The sequence below is a fragment of the Hyperolius riggenbachi genome, chromosome 3 (assembly GCF_040937935.1).
Source record: "Hyperolius riggenbachi isolate aHypRig1 chromosome 3, aHypRig1.pri, whole genome shotgun sequence".
NCBI lineage: Eukaryota > Metazoa > Chordata > Amphibia > Anura > Hyperoliidae > Hyperolius > Hyperolius riggenbachi.
In genome coordinates, this window is record NC_090648.1 from 421,045,246 (window position 1) to 421,066,304 (window position 21,059).

The 21,059-nt window shown below is 45.9% G+C and overlaps 1 protein-coding gene across 15 annotated transcripts in view; it reads left to right on the forward strand.

The window, feature by feature from the left end:
* Window positions 1-21,059, forward strand: part of SH3RF2 (SH3 domain containing ring finger 2) — a 477,535-nt gene that overhangs the window by 351,551 nt on the left and 104,925 nt on the right. Inside the window, exon 1 of one of the 15 annotated variants that reach the window (XM_068277531.1) lies at window positions 20,648-20,668. The exons of the other annotated variants lie outside the window; for them this stretch is intronic. Coding sequence (XP_068133632.1) covers window positions 20,663-20,668 — 6 coding nt within the window. The 5' untranslated portion in view covers window positions 20,648-20,662. Of the gene's footprint in view, window positions 1-20,647; window positions 20,669-21,059 lie in introns of those variants that run through there. 15 annotated transcript variants of the gene reach the window in all.

Here is a 21,059-nt window from a genome sequence, read left to right on the forward strand (position 1 = left end):
TTCTCTCTGTGTGCTGACACCGATCGTTACAATTTGGTTCTGAAATAGGAATCAGTAACTTTGTTGTCTTTGGGGTGGCTGAGCACAGGTCTCCTTACCACTAAAGTAAATAAAGGCACCCATAAATGCAAAAATGGCAGTGACAGAACAAGGCCACAGGCCAGGGGCAATAGCACCCCACAAGCCACAACCTCCAATACAGACCAAAAATAAGTCCTCTGTCATTATGCTCGAGTCTTCAGCAATTTTATTTTACCACATCACATGTAGGGTTGGCGATGCTTAGGAGAACTCATGGAGAATCATGTGATCAGTTTGATCAGCTGATAGATTTGTAAGGCTCTGATTGGCTGTGATGACTTTCTGGTTTAACGCATGATCATGGCCAGCAAACCAGAACCTTACAAATCTATTAGCTAATCAAACGGATCACATGCTTCTCCATTAGTTCTCCTAAGCATTGTCATCCCTATTCACATTTTAAAGGGCACTTGAATTGAGAAGGCTATGGAGACCGCTATGTTTATTTCCTTTTTTTTTTTTTAAATCTTTCTATTTATAATTTCAAGATATAACAAACAAACATTGCTGATATCCACACGCAGGTGGTTTACAGCAACCATACAAAAAAAGACAAGAACAATATGCGCATGTCTCAGTCTCCACTAACATTTACCAACTATCCTGGTACCCCCCCTCCCCCTCCCCCTCCCATACAGAACAGTATCCTTCATACACTGTATATTGCACTTTGGACATCCATCAAGATATAAGCCAAGGTTAGAAGTAATTTCAGTGTCAATAAGAAACATATAGCTATATTGGTTTCTAGGTATATTAAAGAAGTATACGGCACCATAAGAATCACCAGTTGGTTCTTTAATTTGTATCCTTGTTGCTAGTCCAGGGTTTCCAGATTTTCCCAAATTTTTGTGGACAGCCTCTAGCTAAATACGCAGCTTTATACAAATGGAGGGAATAATTTATTAATTTTTTCCAGCATTGTACTGATGGTGGGTCTGCCTTTTTCCACTTCAACACTATTGCTTTAAGGTAATAATAGAGCAGTAGTCCAATTAATGTTCTCTCCGCACGTGTGTTCGCTAGTTTTGTGGTGTCACCAAGTAAACAGTACTAGGGGTCGCAGGGGGTATTTTTTTTAGTAATTTTTGTGATATACTCACATATGGATTTCCAGAGAGGAGACACCCCAGGGCAGGTCCGCATAATGTGATCTAGATCTGCATCTGCTGCACCACATCTCCAGCACAGCACCTGATTATTAGGGTCAAATTTAGATATCTTAGCCGGGGTCAAATATGCCCTATGCAAGATTTTGAATTGTATTAACTTTTCTCTAGACACTATGAGGTATCCGAAGGGCTTGATCCAAGCGTCCTCCCACTCCTCATCATCAAGGTTAGGGAGAATATTAAGCCAAAGCTGTTAAAATGAGGTCACATGCGGTTCAGTTAATAAGAGATTATTTTGATATATTACAGATAAGACCTTTTTTAGGGTCTCATTCAGTAGTATTCTTCTAGCTCCGTAGTATTAAGGCGAACTGGTATCTTAGCAAATTGGGAATCATAGGCATGCCTTGAAGGTTAAAGGAAAGTTGAAGGTAGCGGAAGAAATACGAATTTGGAAGGGTAAATCGTTCTTTAAGGGAATTGAATTGTACAAGAGATCCGTCTTGAATAATGTGCTCAATGTGAGTCACCCCTCTGGAAATCCATATTATTGGGTCTGAAATAGAGAAAAAGTGAGATAATTTCGGATTGTTCCATAGAGGAACATCTTTATTTCCTTTTAAACAATACCAGTTGCCTGCTAATACTCTGCCTCCAATGCTAGGTACACACGATGCGTTTTTATTTTACGATTTTCCGTCCGATCGATTCTCCGCTCAATTCGCTTATCTTTCCTAATCAATTTCCATTTACTTTTATGAGAAATCGGCCAGAAAAATGATCGGAAATAATATCTGACATGACAGAATTTATCTATCGAACCATCTATCTGTCAAAAAAAAACGTATGGTGTGTACCTAGCATTATACTTTTAGCCATAGACCCTAAACAAGCATGCAGATCAGCTGCAGGGGGGTTGATCAAGTGAACCTTGACAAAAGAATGCACACAAAAGAGACAGGAGCCCTATATAGCATGGTCAGTTTAGAGAAATTAATATATGGAAAATGGCGGTGCTCACCAAACCTTCAGCGTGTGTGGGAAACACCCGTCCCACACTCATACCATAAAGTAATGGTTTATTAACCATTACAGAGAAAAAAAAGTAAAAAACATAGTTCTAAGTAGCGTTGGTACAATAAATATGCATGCTTATCTTCTCATGCTACATATCACTTCAGGTATACTTTAACTCACTTAATATCGTCTCACTTTGATGTAGGCCATGCCACTTTGATGTAGGACCTAACTCCAGGGTTTCTTAGATCAGAGTTCCCCAACCCTGTCCTCAAGGCCCACCAACAGTACATGTTTTTCAGAAAACCACAAACATGCACAGGTGAGGTAATTAGTGTCTCAGCAGAGCTGATTAACTACCTCTGTGGATTTCCACAAAACATGCATTGTTGGTGGGCCTTGAGGACAGGGTTGGGGAATACTATCTTAGATAATTTATGCATATACACATGATGATGCTTGAGTTTGGTTAATGAACATTGTTCTGGGAGAGGAGGGCAGCCATTAAAAGCTAGGAGACAGTTGGGGATGCTTGACTAATAGGAACAGTGGTGGACACTGGACACCATAATAGGTGTAATTGTCACTCAGCCTACACCCTATGGTGTCTGCTGTGTTTACAGTGGAGTAGATAATTTTGGCGCAGGCAATGCTTCACTAAAATGGATGCCCAACAGAGCGTGCCCAGAGGGTCATTTGGGTGCAATAAATATTGTAAATCAACAGAGCATGAGCTTAGCAGCAAACACGGTGCTGCTATCGGCATATATTGCCAGAGGAGGGGGGGGGGGGGTCAGTTAGGGTTAGGCATTGGTGGAGGGAGGTTTATTGTAAGCATAGAGTTAGGTTTAGCGATTGTAAAGTATCAGTAAAAATTACCGATATTCTTTCTTCTTATTCCCCAGTAGTAGAATATCAGTCATTTTACTTATATTCTAGTGACTTTTCCCAGCATCCAAACTACTGCGTCGCCCTTTTTAGATTTACGCTTTTACAGTGCCCACCTGATTCTTGTCTTGTGCAGTTTGTTCACCGTAAAGGAAATTTTAAGCTAAGATCCCTCTACTGTCAAATGCCAACGTTAGCCTGTTGCCTGGTGAACACTAGACAAAAATAATACAATAAGCTTCAATGACAGCATTCATACAGATGTTCATGCTTGAGGTTTAATCAGCATTGCATCTGGTGGATTCAGTGGCGTAACTAAAATTCTTGGAGCCCCCCAGGAAAACTTGCACAGACCTGATTGGCTATTTCCGCTGGAGCCCGAGTGGGATGGGGCTAGCGCGCATGTGCAGGGAGGCAACACTTCAGGGATCCCATCGCAGAATTGAGAGGATGGGGTAAGCCTCTTTAGGATCCACAGACTTCCCCCTCCCGAGGTGAGTACCACCTAGAGGAGATTGCAGTGTACTGAGTCTACTGTGAAATGCACAACTCCCCCTGACCCTATCTGCTTATTCGGTACTGAGGTGTGGTGTTTGGCAATACTCACTTAGCCAAATTCAAACACCAACACTATGTAAAATATCAGCTATAACGATCTTTTAACTGGTTCTAGACCGCGCTAATTGAAATATACGCCCTGTTTGGGACTGTGAGCCAATCACATTGGTTCACGTTGATCACAGGGTCAGGAGCAAATTAAATCGGCTCCAGACTGGCTCAGAAAACTCTGCTGTCATAGCGACGGCAGAGCGAGTGAGCATCAGCGATGGGAAAGCGCGGTGGGTCCGTGACATTGCTGTCCCCTGTTTTTTGCACTAGTGGACATTGGTCCTTAGGACCAAAGGACAGGTGCGATCAATAAAAAAAAAAGGATCTGCTTACATAGAGGTTCCTCCAGCCCCTGGCAGCCTGTCTCTTGCCACAGCTCTGGTGTCCCTTGATCACCTCGCCAGGTCGGCATCTTCTGCACCTGTGCGAGCACCTTGCCATACCGCTCGTGCTCATGTGGCCTGGAGCGTTCTGCACAGGTGCAGAAGTACTATGCCTGCACAGCAAGCTCCAGGCCATGTGAGTGCGAGCGGCACGGCAAGGTGCTCGCACAGGTGCAGAAGATGCCGACCTGGCGAGGTCATCATCTGCAATGGAGAGAATCCAGGGACACCGGAGCTGCGACAAGGGACAGATAGGCTGCCAGGGGTGAAGGATGCCCCAGGTAACCAAGTAAGTAGATTTTTTTGTTTGTTTGTTTGTTTGCTTGCACCTGCACTTTAAGGGGCCAGAGTCCACTGGTGTTGAAGTGGTTAAGAGAAAAAGAAATCTGCAGCTAATGCAAAATACTGGGCTGCATTGTGTTTATTAGAACTTCAGCGGTTTGTAGCAGCATTTTACTGGACTTGCTATCAATGTGAAGGGCTGCCTCACTGAACAGTACTACAGCAAAGGAGACAACATAATAGAGTCCTCTTTTTATTGTTACAATGTAGGCAGGAATAGAGAAATACTTCTGCTATAAAGTAAACCTGAAGTGAAAATAAACGTATGAGATAATTAACGTTATGTGCAGTACTAATAGAGCATTGGTAACAGAACGGAGTCTGATATTTTTATATTCAATTTAATGGCTGAATGTGCAAGGCTGCATTCTAAACAGGAGCCATGACAGTCTGATGTACAATCTACTTACTGGTAAATTAGTTGCAGAACAAATAGAAATATGACTCTCAGAACTTTCCAGCACTAAAATGTCTTTTCAGGACATCAGGCTAAATTTGACTGTGTTTGACTGCTATACTTGCATAGATAGAGCTAGTTTTTTTTTTTGTAGCATTTACAGGAATACAGAAAGGGACAGACAGTTTATCACTAGTCCTATAAGCACCTGTTTGTGTCATCATGTCACATCAGCTGTAGAGAGAAGGATATGGAGGCTGCCATATTTATTTCCTTTTAAACAATACCAGTTGCCTGGCAGCCCTGCTGATCTTTTTGGCTGCAGTAGTGTATGAATAACACCCGAAACAAGCATGCAGCCAATGTCATCAGACAACACAATAGACAAATATATGCGCGCTGCATGTTACAACCAGGACTAACGAATATTATGTCCAAAGTAAATGAGTTCTCTAATACCAGTGTCTGACAATGAAAGGAGGAAAGGTAGCATCCAGTGCAGCTCTCTCAGCGGTGGGATTTGACAAGTGTCTGTATCTGAAAAAATTCTGAAATTCCAGAAGTGAACCGGAGGCGGGACCGAAGCATCGGTGAGTGGCTGCACGGGCACAGGATGCCTGCGGGGGACCATTAGAAGCCCCGGGTAACTTCAACTCATTTTCCCCCAACCACCCCTACTGTATCCCTTCCGTTTGCAAATTGCAAAAGAAATGCAGATACAGGATCGCATACATTTGCAGCATATCTCACATGCTCAATGTTCCACTCCTCGGACATCGACAAGGGTCCGTGGTAGGTCTGGGGTCCAGGCAAGCCCTGTGTGCTTAGTTTCGACACACACACCAGTGTGTCTTTGTCAAGTCAGGAGCTGACTTGACAAAGACACACTGGCGTGTCGAAAACGTGTCATCATTACAACCCGGCACACGGAGATGGCCTGGACTCCAGACCTACCCTTGACCCTTGTTGATGTCCTCCGCTGGCCACGGTCGATGTCCGAGGAGTGGAACATTGAACATGTGAGATTTGCTTGCAAATTTATGCGATCTTGTACGTGCATTTCTTTTGCAATTTGCAAACCGAATTAAAGGTATTGCACCATAGAGACACTTTCTCCTTTTTTTGATACAGCTAATGTCAGCAGATCTTACAAAGTCAGAAACACCTGCCTGATCTGCTGCATGCTTGTTCAGGGCGTATGGCTAAAAATATTAGAGGCAGAGGATCACCAGAATAGCCAGGCAACTGGTATTGCTTAAAAGGAAATATGGCATCCTTCATGTACCTCTTACTTCAGTTGTATTTTAAGGCTGGTTTCTCACGTACACCTTAGCATCCACTTGCAAACAAAAAATGTATATACACCCCCACATTGGAATTGATGCCCAAAAAACTTGAATCCCTGTTATTTTTTCTGTTTTGTTAAGATTTACTATTAACAGCTGTAAGAAACCTTTTGTGATAATATGGTATTTAACCAGTTGACCACTGAGGGGTTTTACCCCTTGAGCACCAGAGCAATTTTCACCTTTCAGCACTCCTTCCATTCATTCCTCTATAACTTTATTATTACTTCTCACAATGAAATGAACTATATCTTGTTTATTTCGCCACCAATTAGGCTTTCTTTAGGTGGGACATTATGCCAAGAATTATTTTATTCTAAATGTGTTTTAATGGGAAAATAGGAAAACATTTGGGAAAAAATAATTTTTCAGTTTTCGACCATTATAGTTTTTAAATAATGCATGCTACTGTAATTAAAACCCATGACATTTATTTGCCCATTTGTCCCAGTTATTACACTGTTTAAATGAAAGTCCCTATCACAATTTTTGGCAACAATATTCTATTTGGAAATTAAGGTGCATTTTTTTCAGTTTTGCGTTCTTCCCTAATTACAAGCCCATATTTTATGAAGTAACAGTGTTATACCTTCTTGACATAAATATTTAGTGTTCAGTCCCTAAGGTAACTATTTATGTATTTTTTATTGTAATTTTTTTTTATTACAAATTTGGGGAGTGTGGGAGGTAATGAGTTAATGTATAATGTAAAACTATGTATATGTAAAATGCTTTTGGGTGTAGTTTTACTATTTGGCCACAAGATGGCCACAGTAACTTTTTGTGAATGTGGGTATACTTTATGGGTTGTTTCTCAGTATTGCATTGTAACTGATCGCGTTATTCTAACTTGTTGCATGCAGGCTTTGCTTTGTATTAAAGTCTGTGTCCAGCCTCTATTTCAGTTCACAGGCATTATAACGTGTGCGTCATGCAACTGTCCACTGTGAATCGACCGAAAAAACTCATCGTGTATTCCCAGCATAAGACCTGCACAAAGCAGGCATTTGAATCCTCTTCCAGCCTTTCCACTCACCTGACATCTGGTTAGGAAAAATTTTTTTTGCTCATGAATGCTTAAGCATCATACTATAGGTGGATAAGCTGAAACATTTAAATGAAACATCTGCCTCTATACAAATTCCTTGGGCGACCACTCCCGGCTGAGTTCTTTACAGATGTGTTGCTACGCTGTAGGTTAGCAATGCATTCTGTTGCTATGGAGGCACTTTCACTGGTGTATTAAGGGAAGAACCATCTAGGGCATGTACAAGTCAGGTCATTTCAGCGCCAGATTTGGGTGCTGCAATAGGCCATAATGTTAATTATGGCTATTGCGGCACGGCCCGAGTAACTTAAAACTACTGCAATTTGGGTGCTGGCAGTAGCCAGTTTTTTTGATCATTTAGGGAGCACTTTCAATCGCTAGCGATTTCGCTAAACGCTTTGCCAATGTAAATGGATGGGACAGATTCCACTAGAGCGATTGTGAATTTGCGATTAAGCAAATAGCAATCGCAGGACATGCAGCATTTTGGGAGCATTTCCATTCTAATAAATTGTATAGGAGCATGGAACACGCTCCCAAAATCACTTGCGAAATGCTATCACAATTCGCTAACGATTGCGATAGAGCTTTGTGCTTTTTAGTGGGTTCTAGCCCTCAATTAAGCATCTTAAAGAGGAACTGTCGCGAAAATCTTAAAATTGAAAACGCATACAAATTAAAAGTACATTTCTTCCAGAGTAAAATGAGCCATACATTATTTTTCCCCTGTGTTGCTGTTACTTACAGTAGGTAGTAGACATCTGACATTACTGACAGGTTTTGAGTTAGTCCATCTCTTCATGGAGGATTCTAAGCATGGCCTTTATTCTTTATAAAGACATTCCCTGAGGCCTTGTTCCCATTGTGTTCCGCTCGCGTTGGGAGTTTTTGGAGGCAATTTTTTTTTCCTTTCCCGGCACTTCGGTGGGCGATGCGTTTTTATAAAAAGCTTTTTTGTAAGCGGTTTTGTAAGTCACTCCCTGACGCAAGTCAGGAAGTGAACTCTTTGACCCGGAAAATAATAAATACAATGTATTTATTCTTAAAAATGTTCACGCAATCGCTGCACAAAGCGATTTTGTGAGTGTTTTTCCTATACTTTCCATTGAGGCGGAATTGCCGCAAAAATGGCCCATGCAGCACTTCTCTTAGCGGATAGGAAACAAACCGCTCAGATGTGAATTCCGTCATAGAGAATCATTGCACAAGCGTTTTTAGGGCGATTTTAAAAATCTCTCGCGTTTGAAAAAAGGGCAAAAACGCGAGCCCTTAAAAAGATTTATACAAAGATGCTGACCAGCCTCCCTGCTCGCTGCACTCTTTTTCGGCAATTGGACGGAGCAACTGCCATTTGCTGAGTGCTTTTAAAAGAACCCCCCATGAGAAGATGGGCTAGTCCAAAATCTGTCTGTAAAGTCAGATTTCTACTACTTACTGTAAGTGACAGCAACATAGGAGAAACGTAATTTATGGCTCATTTTACTCTGGAAGAAATGTACTTCTTATTTGTATATATTTACATGTAACTAACATGTAACTATTTTAAATTTGAAGATTTTCTCGACAGAGGTCACTTTAAAGAGAAAATTAGGTAATCAGTAGGGGACTATATTTGAGATTGCCTAGTGCAGAGAGAGCTGTACCTCGTCCTCAGCTTCTCCCTATGCCCAAATTACACGCAGCAGAATAATATGTACAAGGCTTTATGGTGTGATTGGTGGTATGTGTAGCAGGGTGAGTATTTTACCCAAGTATTCATGCTTAAAGAGAAACTCCAACCAAGAATTGAACTTTATCCCAATCAGTAGCTGATACCCCCTTTTATATGAGAAATATATTGCTTTTCACAAACAGACCATCAGGGGGCGCTGTATGACTGATTTTGTGCTTAAACCCCTCCCACAACAAGCTCTGGGACCGCGGTACTTTTGGAAGTTTGTTACAATGTAACAAGGTTCACAGACAGGAATTAGCTGTTTACAGCTGTCTCTAACAGCCAAAACAGCTAGCAGCAGCTACATAACCTGCCCACAGTAAAAATGTCACCATGTAATAAATGTCAGAATGTAAATCGGGGAGAGGAAAGATTTTACAATGAGCAAACACTAACTAAGGCTCGTTACACACCAAAAGCGTGCAGGAGAACGGCTCCTGCACGCGTTGCGGCGTGTCGTCGGGAAACTCTGGTGCGACGCTGAGTAGTGGCGGTGGTAGTTAATTACCCCGAAGGGGAAACGGCGATTCCCGACGATAAAATGTGCCGGGACGCGTCGTACTGCAACGTATCGAAACGCAGCGTCGGGTGTTAAAGGTAAAAGGAAAGTCTATGGACTTTCCTTTTACCTTGGTTAACGCAAAGTATAGACTTTGAGTTAAAACGCCAGAAGTGGGCTCTGGTGTGAAAGAGCCCTAAATCATTTATACATAATTATTGTAAAAATGAAGCACTTTTTTATTACATTATTTTCACTGGAGTTCCTCTTTAACCTGCTGAGCGGTCTGGACGAGCTCGGCTCGTCCAGTACCGCCGAAGCCTGCCGCTCAGGCCCTGCTGGGCCGATTTGGCTCAAATAAAAAGCAGCACACGCAGCCGGCACTTTGCCAGCCGCGTGTGCTGCCTGATCGCCGCCGCTCTGCGGCGATCCGCCGCTCTGCGGCGATCCGCCGCGAGCAGCGGCGAAAGAGGGTCCCCCCAGCTGCCTGAGCCCAGCGTAGCCGGAACAAAAAGTTCCGGCCAGCGCTAAGGGCTGGATCGGAGGCGGCTGACGTCAGGACGTCGGCTGACGTCCATGACGTCACTCCGCTCTTCGCTATGGCGACGATGTAAGCAAAACAAGGAAGGCTGCTCATTGCGGTCTTCCTTGTTTATTCTGGGCGCCGGAGGCGATCGGAAGAACGCCTCCGGAGCGCCCTCTAGTGGGCTTTCATGCAGCCAACTTTCAGTTGGCTGCATGAAATAGTTTTTTTTTTATTAAAAAAAAAAAACCCTCCCGCAGCCTCCCTGGCGATCTTAATAGAACGCCAGGGTGGTTAAAGATGGTGTCCCTCTTTCCCATCTGAGAGGCAGGGATGACACTTACAGAGAACCCGAGGTGAGAGACATATGAAGGCTGACATATTTATTTCCTTTTAAACAATGTAAATTACCTGGCAGCCCTGCTGATCTTCTGCCTCTAATACACTTAGCCACAGACCCTGAACAAGCATGCAGCTGATCAGAGGTTTCTGAAAAAAATCTGACAAGATTAGCTGCATGCTTGTTTCAGAAGTGTGATTCAGACACTACTGACCAGAAAGATCAGCAGCACTGCCAGGCAACTGGTATTGTTTCAAAAGAAATAAATATATTATCCATGTCTCTCATGTCGGTATCCTTTTAAGGGAATCGCAGGCAATTTCATGCAATTCCATATTGTGCTGCAAAACGCAAATGATGTAGTCCTATATTCCTGGATATTCACGATTTTCTGAAGCATGTGCAATTTGGCAATGTTATTTTAAAATGCTGCATGCACTACTTTTTTTGCTACTAAAACGAAAAAAGAAAAAAAAAAAAAGAATGCGATACATTGTTTGCTTTTCCCGCTGACCCAACTGTGATCCCTCCCATAAAGTTATGAGCTATGCGGCTATTTTTTTTCCTTTTGGGCTGCATTGGAAAAATGTATTTGCATCGCATTGCTCATGTAAAGATTGTTCTTGGAAAGAGCTGCAGTTTGTTTTTCAGTATGACAACCAATGATGCTGCTTGTTATCTCCATAGTGCAGCTTTGGCCATACTGTATAATACTGATTTGCACACAGCAAACAATTCCACTTTCTCATATCTCCAATAATACACCTATTACTTTTCTATGGGGAAAGGACAGAATAGATATATTTGTTTTTTTCCGAACGGTTAGTATCGGTTTGCAGAAGTGTTTCCAGCAAACCCTGCCCCAGAGGCAGTGGTGCTCACCGCCAGGTCGTGATCACGCTTACGCGTGGATTCACGACCATTTTGACGCATTCCGCCTCGGACACGCTAAGCCGTGAATAGATTTTCAACCACGAAAATCTGCTTCGGCTTCGCGTGAATGCGGACAGAAATCCGCATTCACGCTCGTGAAACCCGGTGCTGAAGTCGTGGTTTGCGGAAATGCGTCAAACTATGCGGAAGTGACACATTGCAGGCCAATCAGAGTGCCCCGGCCAGGCCCTAGCAACCAATCACAGGAGGGGAGCTATGCCCTCCCCTCCTGAATATAAAGCGGCAGCCATGATGGAAAAGCTCTGTCCTTGCTAGACTGTGGTGCTGAGAGGATTATCTCCAGGCCATTGTTGTTTGAGCAAGTGCATTTATTGTGTTAAAAACAAAGCGTTTTTTTTGCTAACACTGCTCTTATACTGTACACAGTTAGCTAGTCAGTGAGTGATTGCTGTAGTTAGTTGTAGTCAGTGTAGTGTAGTGGGAGTGTGGGAGTCTAGTGATTATTTAACTGTGTGTAGTGCAGGCAGGTTCAGTGCTGCAGTGTAGTCAGTGTAGTGGGAGTGGGGATTATCTGTGTGTAGTGCAGGCGGGCAGGTTAGTGCAGCTGCAGTGTTCACTTGTATATTCCAGTGACAGTTATACACTTGTACTATTTGCAGGCAGCCAGTCACACCGCCGGCGCTGCCACTCTCTGCCAGCGCTTTTCATTCATTCTGTCAGTGACCTTGTGCCATGCCCAGTGCCCACTGCTCGCTCGCTGGCATATAAGCATCTCATTACACAGTGTGACATCCTTGTGTACCCACTGCATCCTTCAGTGACCTAGTTGTATATCCAGTGCCCACTGCTGTGCCCACTGCATCCTTCAGTGACCTTGTACTGTGCCCACTGCATCCTTCAGTGACCTAGTTGTATATCCAGTGCCCACTGCTGTGCCCACTGCATCCTTCAGTGACCTTGTACTGTGCCCACTGCATCCTTCAGTGACCTAGTTGTATATCCAGTGCCCACTGCTGTGCCCACTGCATCCTTCAGTGACCTTGTACTGTGCCCACTGCATCCTTCAGTGACCTAGTTGTATATCCAGTGCCCACTGCTGTGCCCACTGCATCCTTCAGTGACCTTGTACTGTGCCCACTGCATCCTTCAGTGACCTAGTTGTATATCCAGTGCCCACTGCTGTGCCCACTGCATCCTTTAGTGACCTTGTACTGTGCCCACTGCATCCTTCAGTGACCTTGTACAGTGCCCACTGCATCCTTCAGTGACCTAGTTGTATATCCAGTGCCCACTGCTGTGCCCACTGCATCCTTCAGTGACCTTGTACTGTGACCACTGCATCCTTCAGTGACCTAGTTGTATATCCAGTGCCCACTGCTGTGCCCACTGCATCCTTCAGTGACCTTGTACTGTGCCCACTGCATCCTTCAGTGACCTAGTTGTATATCCAGTGCCCACTGCTGTGCCCACTGCATCCTTCAGTGACCTTGTACTGTGCCCACTGCATCCTTCAGTGACCTAGTTGTATATCCAGTGCCCACTGCTGTGCCCACTGCATCCTTCAGTGACCTTGTACTGTGCCCACTGCATCCTTCAGTGACCTAGTTGTATATCCAGTGCCCACTGCTGTGCCCACTGCATCCTTCAGTGACCTTGTACTGTGCCCACTGCATCCAGTGATTCATTACTAGCAACATGTCTGGCAGGGTTTCGCGGGGTGAGAGGAAAGGGAGTTCAATTGCCTCAGCCACTTCTGGGACTGCTCCACGTCCAGGGAGAGGACGCCCAGCTGTACGTGGTCGTGATGCAGCAGAAAGGAGGGCAGCAAAGCCTGGGCCGAGTCAGCGGACGCCATTGTCCAAATATTTTAAAGTTTCTGGTCCCCGTGTGGTGGTTGAGCAAATGGAACCTGACGTACTCATGGACATCATGACTTCCTCCCAGACCTCTACTGTGAGCACCACTCCAAGCAGCAGCAGCAGCAGCCAATGTCCCACGCTTGTTGTGACATCCACCCCAGCACCCACTGGTCAGCAGCCCTCCCAGGATGACAGCGTTCTGTCCCTCAGTCCGGCATCTGGGAACCTGCTGATGCAAGAAGCTCAGGACTTACTGGGGACTGATGTGGCAGAGATTGATATCGGGCCACAATCACAAGCGTTGTTGAGTTCTGGTGATGAAGAAGAGGGGTCTGTGTCTGGGGATGTAGGGACAGAAGAGGAGGCGGGGGAGTCAGAGGAAGAGCTGGATTATGATGGTGCTGATGATGACGACGTTGTGGACCCTAACTATGTGCAGCCTGCTGAGTCCGTGGAAGAATGGTCAGAGCAGGATGACGAGTCACCTCGGCCTAGGCAAGGATATCGCCATATGTCAGGCAGGGGCAGGGGCATCGGCAGCAGTGGGCGTGGAGGAAGAAGACAGGACACTGCTTCAGCCGGCACCACCACCATGCAACCCCAGGCAACTACTACCACACATTGTTCCGCTGCACCCTCTGCTAGTGGGGGCCGCAGTAAATTAAAGTCACCAGTGTGGGATTGCTTTGACGAATGTACTGATGACAAAAGGTATGCGGTGTGCAGGTTATGCAGCAAAAGATTGAGCCGTGGGAAAAGTCTGAGCAAGATGGGTACCTCATCCCTCCAGGGCCACCTGAGAAGCCGCCACTGCCGCGAGTATGCAGACTTTAAGAGGAAGCAGGCACTGCTGGCAGGGGTTCCTGAGAGCAGAAGGCCCACCAGCGCAGCAGCATCATCCCTCCCTCAGGGTCGTGAATCCCCCACAGCAGCAGCAGTAGTAGCACGCAAGCGCTCTTCCACCTCGGCTACTCAGGACACAAGCATTGAGGCTGGCAGCCAGTGTTCGTCTCTCTCCTCTGTCTCCCCTGCATCCCAGCGTCGTCAGACCCTGCTGAGCGACACCTTTTAGGGTCTGACCAAGCCTCTGCCTCCAAGCCACAGACGTATCCGCAAACTAAATGGCTTGCTGGCCCGGGCCATGGCATCATAGCTGCTTCCCTACTCCCTGGTGCAGGAGGGGAGCGCCATGCGGACGCTGCTCCAATTTGGCATCCCCGAGTGGCAAGTCCCCAGTCGCCACTATTTCAGCAGGAGCGCGATCCCAGCACTCCACAAGTTTGCGGTGGAAAACGTGGCCCGTTCCCTGGACTACTCTGTGGGCAAGTGGGTCCACGTGACCATGGACTCGTGGAGTAGCAGATTTGGGACAGGTCGCTACCTGTCCTTTACGGCCCACTGCGTGACACTGATGGAAGGGAGGGAGGACAAGAGCGCATCAGCCCAGCTAGTGGTGCCACCACACAGGATCAGGGGGGATGCAGAAGGGTCCTGTCACGACAGTCCCTCTGCACCCGTAAAGCAAGCCTGCCTCGGCAGCAGCAGCGCCAAGCCTCTGCACTGCCAAGCTCTTTTAAAATTGGTGACCCTGGGGAAGGAGAGGCTTACGGCCACCAACGTCCTGGCCGCCCTCAGGAAGCAGGAGCGGAGGTGGCTGACCCCCAGAGGCCTGGAAGTGGGGTATGTGGCAGCCGATAACGGGGCCAACCTGGTGGCAGCAGTGCAGCAGGGAAACCTCCAGCACATCCCCTGCTTGGCCCACGTGCTTGATCTTGTGGTGCAGCGCTTCTTGCGCACCTACCAGGGGATGAGCGAGCTGCTGCAGGATGCCCAGGCGGTGGTACGCTTTTTCCGCCTGTCAGCCACTGCCTCTGCACTCTTGTCCACCTTACAGCAGCAGTATGGAAGGCCACAACACCGGCTGATCATCGACATGCCAGTTCGCTGGAATTCGACTCTGGCCATGTTGGAGCGGCTGTGTCAGCACAGGCTGGCTCTTAGGGCCTACATGCTAGACCCAAGTGTCCCCAGTAACCAGAAAGTCCCCATGATTACTGCCACTCAGTGGACACTGATGCAGCAAGTATGCCTGGTGCTGAGTCCCTTCCTGGAGGCAACCAAGATGGTCAGTGAGGAGCGGGCCTCTGTGTGCCAGTGGGTGCCCTTGGTTTGTCTACTGGAGCAGGCAATGGACAATTTAATTGAGCGTGGGGATGAAGCCCTGAGGCAGTTGGAAGAACAGGAGCAGATGGCAGCACAGTCCAGCTCAGAGGAGGGCTCACAGCAGATAGTGGAAGAGTTGGAGGTCCCTAACCTGAATGAGGAGGAGGAGCAGAGTGCAGCAGGCGTTGTACGTGGATGGCGGTTTGAGGACAACGACATGGCACAGGAAGAGGACAGGCATGCGTTATGGGACAATGGCGAGGACGAGGAAGATCTTGCTGGCAGGGCCCACTTGTTTCCCATGGCTGTGCACATGTTGCGCTGCCTTCGCAGGGACCCCGGGTGATCCAGATGCGTTCAAGGGAGGACATCTGGATTACCTTGATGCTTGATCCCCGTCTGAAGGGGAAGCTGGGAGACTTAATGACGCCATCCACCACCGAGCAACGCACAAGGGAGTTGAAGGAGGCCCTTGTGCGCAGACTACTGGAAGCATTCCCCCAGCCTTCCACCCCCACTGTAACTGCTCTGCCAAGCCAGCAAGAGGTGCCTGCCATTGCCACTAGCAGCACAACAACAACCACCAGCACCAGCAGCAGCAACTGGCGCCCCGGAGACCTGAAGAGCCTAAGCAAGAGCCTGTATGCAGTGCAGCTGCCCAGAACAGAGGTGCCCGCCACAGCATCCACCACCAACCAGCACAAGCAACGACTGACCACCATGGTGTCTGACTATATGGGGTCATCCAGCGGGCTCAATGACACCGACAGCCCCGTGGACCCCTTGGAGTACTGGGTCAAGAGACTGGACATCTGGAGCGAGCTTTCCCAGTACGCCCTGGAACTCCTATCCTGCCCTCCTTCCAGTGTCCTCTCAGAGAGATGCTTTAGTGCGGCCGGTGGCGTGGTCACAGAGAAGCGCTCTCGGCTCTCCCACGCCTCTGTGGACAAACTCACCTTCCTGAAAATCAACCAGGCTTGGGTGGAAGGTGAGTTCCTGGCCCCTATTGTCGGACACAGGGGGACATGAAGTGGCTGCTGCATGTGCTGTTGTTAACTATGCCTGCCTTTATAAAGACAGTTACTACCTGCCTAGTGCCTACCTTGGTTAATTTTTTGGTGTTATGGTACTACTACCAGTAAGTTGCCATGGTCCTCCTTCTGAGCTGCTGAACTGACCGACCGCTTTGTCCTCCTGACTCAGTCGCTACTACACTCTGCGTTCACACTGCCCGGGTCACTGGGTGCATTTAATTTTTTGGCCAGCACTATGACGCTGTGCTACTACTACTACCACCAGTATGTTGCCATGGTCCTTCTGTGCTGCTGAACTGACCGCCCGCATTGTCCTCCTCCTCCTGACTCAGTCGCTTCCACCAATGTACTCTGTCTGCGTTATCACTGCCCGGGTCACCGGGTGCATTTAATTTTTTGGCCAGCACTATGACGCTGTGCTGCTACTACTACCACCAGTATGTTGGCATGGTCCTTCTGTGCTGCTGCTGCTGCTGAACTGACCGCCCGCATTGTCCTCCTCCTCCTGACTTCCCGCTGCTGCACTCTGCGTTCACACTGCCCGGGTCACCGGGTGCATTTAATTTTTTGGCCAGCACTATGACGCTGTGCTGCTACTACTACCACCAGTATGTTGCCATGGTCCTTCCTTCTGTGCTGCTGCTGCTGCTGAACTGAACGCCCGCTTTGTCCTCCTCCTGACTCTGTCGCTACCACGGTACCACCAATGCACTCTGTCTGCGTTATCACTGCCCGGGTCACCGGGTGCATTTAATTTTTTGGCTAGCACTATGACGCTGTGCTGCTACTACTACCACCAGTATGTTGCCATGGTCCTTCTGTGCTGCTGCTGCTGAACTGAACGCCCGCTTTGTCCTCCTCCTCCTCCTGACTCAGTCGCTACCACGGTACCACCAATGTACTCTGTCTGCGTTATCACTGCCCGGGTCACCGGGTGCATTTAATTTTTTGGCCAGCACTATGACACTGTGCTACTACTACTACCACCAGTATGTTGCCATGGTCCTTCTGTGCTGCTGCTGCTGAACTGACCGCCCGCATTGTCCTCCTCCTCCTGACTCAGTCGCTTCCACCAATGTACTCTTTCTGCGTTCACACTGCCCGGGTCACCGGGTGCATTTAATTTTTTGGCCAGCACTATGACGCTGTGCTGCTACTACTACCACCAGTATGTTGCCATGGTCCTTCTGTGCTGCTGAATTGACCGCCCGCATTGTCCTCCTCCTCCTGACTCACTCGCTTCCACCAATGTACTCTGTCTGCGTTCACACTGCCCGGGTCACCGGGTGCATTTAATTTTTTGGCCAGCACTATGACGCTGTGCTGCTACTACTACCACCAGTATGTTGCCATGGTCCTTCTGTGCTGCTGAATTGACCGCCCGCATTGTCCTCCTCCTCCTGACTCACTCGCTTCCACCAATGTACTCTGTCTGCGTTCACACTGCCCGGGTCACCGGGTGCATTTAATTTTTTGGCCAGCACTATGACGCTGTGCTGCTACTACTACCACCAGTATGTTGCCATGGTCCTTCTGTGCTGCTGAATTGACCGCCCGCATTGTCCTCCTCCTCCTGACTCACTCGCTTCCACCAATGTACTCTGTCTGCGTTCACACTGCCCGGGTCACCGGGTGCATTTAATTTTTTAGCCAGCACTATGACGCTGTGCTGCTACTACTACTACCAGTATGTTGCCGTGGTCCTTCTGTGCTGCTTAACTGACCGCCCGCATAGTCCTTCTCCTGACTCAGTCGCTACCACCACTGCACTCTGCGTTCACACTGCCCGTGTCCACTGACAACTCTGCTGCGATGTCATTGCTAATTGCTGCAAAAAAAAAAAAAATTACAAAAACCTCTCTGGGGCCTTTTTGGCGTCAGCCACTCATCCTCCTCCAGCGGTACCTTCGCCGCCAAGTGCCATTGGAACTCGCCTTCACCTCTTTGATTGCTTAACGCGTATATCCCTTTTTAAAACCACGTATTACCAATTAATAGCCCCATTTACAGTGGTGATTTGTCTTTAAAAGCCATTAAAAAAAATTGTAGCATGTATGGGGGCTTTGTTATTAACATTAAAAGAAAATCCGCCTCCGGGCGGGAATCCACGCGTGATTACGCCATTCACGGCAGAAAATCCGCGTGGTTGCGTGGACGCGGACGAAAATCCGCATGCGGCTGGGCCGAATGCGGATTTTTTTTTTGCAACCACGCGGATTGCCGAATTCGTGGATGAGGCACATCCGAGCATCCCTGCCCAGAGGTATTAGCAAAGTGAAAGCAGTAAAAGGGGCCTATTCATCAATGCAGAAATTAACAGTATATACCAAAATTCAACTCTCTTTCCTCTTTTCTTTGTTGTCTCCTATTTACTAACAAATGTGGCTTTTAATTTAGTCAGGGTTTATGCCTCGTACACATGATGCAATTTCCTGTCAGATTGACTGTTAAATCGATTATTTCAAACAGATCTGATCTGGTTTCCAATTGCTTTTCTGATCAATTCTGTATAGAAGTAAAATTATGTGAAAATAACAGGCTCATTTCAAAGGATATCTTCCAAATACCCATTGCTACGAAAAGAACAGTTTGGGTATCTAAGGCTTGAAAATCTTATCCAAAAAACGAATATTATTAATGTTCCACTACATAGAGAAATATTCAGATTACTGTACTTCCACTTAAAGGAACCTCTATCATATACAATATCATATGGGGAGATAACTTCAACAAACATTGGTTTATACGTAAATGGGAAAAAGATTTAAGGACTACACATACAGACACTCAATGGACCAGAGCCATAAAATCTTTAAATAATACCACTCAATGTGTAAACCACAGAGAATAAAATCACAAACTGCTATACAGGTGGTATTACCCACCAACAAAACTCTATTCCTTCTTCCAAACCCATTCAGACAAATGTTGGAGAAATTGTAGAAAAATAGGAACACTAATACATAACTGGTGGAAGTGCCCATATGTTGCGTCAACATGGTGTAAAATATTTCACTTAATTAGCTACATAATAAATAAAAGGATTAATATGGACCCAGACCTAGCCTTGCTAAATCTGGGAATTGACCACTTTCCTTCAACACAACAAAAAATAATCTCAAACATTACCTTAGCAACAAAAATAGCAATAGCTAGACACTGGAAGGATATGAATTCACCAACATTACAAGAAACCATAAAGATAATAGATACCAATTATGATTATGAAAAATGTTTTGCAAATCTGCACAACTCAATAGAAAGATTTGAACAAAATTGGGATTGGTGGGACAAAGAAATCTTTAAAAATTTCCAGTAAAAAGGTGCAAGGTTCATACTAAGGGGTGTATTGGAAAGCTATAAACTATAATCTAGGGGAGATACTAGATACTAAATACTAAATATCGATACTAAATATTGATCATTGAATACTGAATACAAATGGTTAGATCAGGAGATATTAGAATAGTATTACCCATCTACTGGAACTGAATACCTCAAACAATATTTGGCATATGATATAAGAATTGTTATATTGTTAACCTCTTTATATCTAAATCTTCTTTCCTTCGTTTTTTTCTTTTCTTTTTATGGGCTAAACAGCCTTAACTTTTGCCCGTTGACTTACTTTATCCTTATGCTATCTTGTTAATTCTCAGTTTTTTGCAAAACTGAGTGATTTGTAATAACAGAACCTAATGACTGTTATATATGAAATTGTTCACTCAATAAAAAGATTCCAATTCGGTTGAATGTCATCGAGACCACCGACGTTTGCATTGTAACGCGATGTGAGGCGCATTTCATGTGTTGGAAACGCATGCACAAAATTGTGTTTGTGCATGCTGCGCATTGTGAATGAGCCCTAAGGAAGGTACAATTGATGACTGCCTTTAAAAATATGCTAGCTGTCTGGTTGTCACCTCAGTCCTCTGCCTCCAGTACATGGAGGTGCTAACACAGCATGAACATGCAGTCCAGCTGCACTCTGCACTGACTACCTGCTCATTGCAGGGGTCTAACTTGGAAACGGGTAAAGGCAAAAGTCTTAGCATGACAGCCATTCAATTCAGGTATTACTAAAAGGAAAAAGGCAAGTCTTCATAATTCTTTCACTACCGGTATCCTTTAATGACCTGCATCACCCTTCTGGAATACTGGTATTATAATTTGTAGACTGCATTACTATTACATTAATGGTGAGATGTTTACCTGCTTCTAAGCACTCCGCTGCACTGGAGCAGTTTAACATTACACCACTCCCTGCGCTATACTGCATGTGGGTGGGGAAAGGGAGGAGCCACCAGTCCCTGAACCTTCCTGTGATCACCACTGATAACTACTGCTACAACTACTACTATGACAAGCTATTGGGCTGCTCTTCATTAGTGTCTCTTGCCAAAGTGGAAGCTCATGAAGGTAGATGTGAAGCTTTGCCAAGGGAATATAACCAGGCAGGCACAGATCTAAGAGTTCTGTTCTTCATTGCCCTTGAGTGCAGTAGTTTCTCTGACCGTCCTTGAAAATGGATGAGGTTACGAAGCCATAATTATGAAATATTGAATTAGCAAAAAGGAACAACCATGTACAGTACAGATGCTGAAAGTATGTACTGTATGCTGCAAATTTTCCTTTTCGGTTTCCAAGGTGACAGAAACATTTATGCTCTATGCCTTTACTGAAATTACAAAATTGTCCAAATATTCATAATGCTGCGTGCAGTGTTGTGGAATTTTATCTCAGCTTGTGTTCCGTTGTAGTGACTTAATTATGGCAAGCAAACGCAAATTAAATAAGACATATAAACATA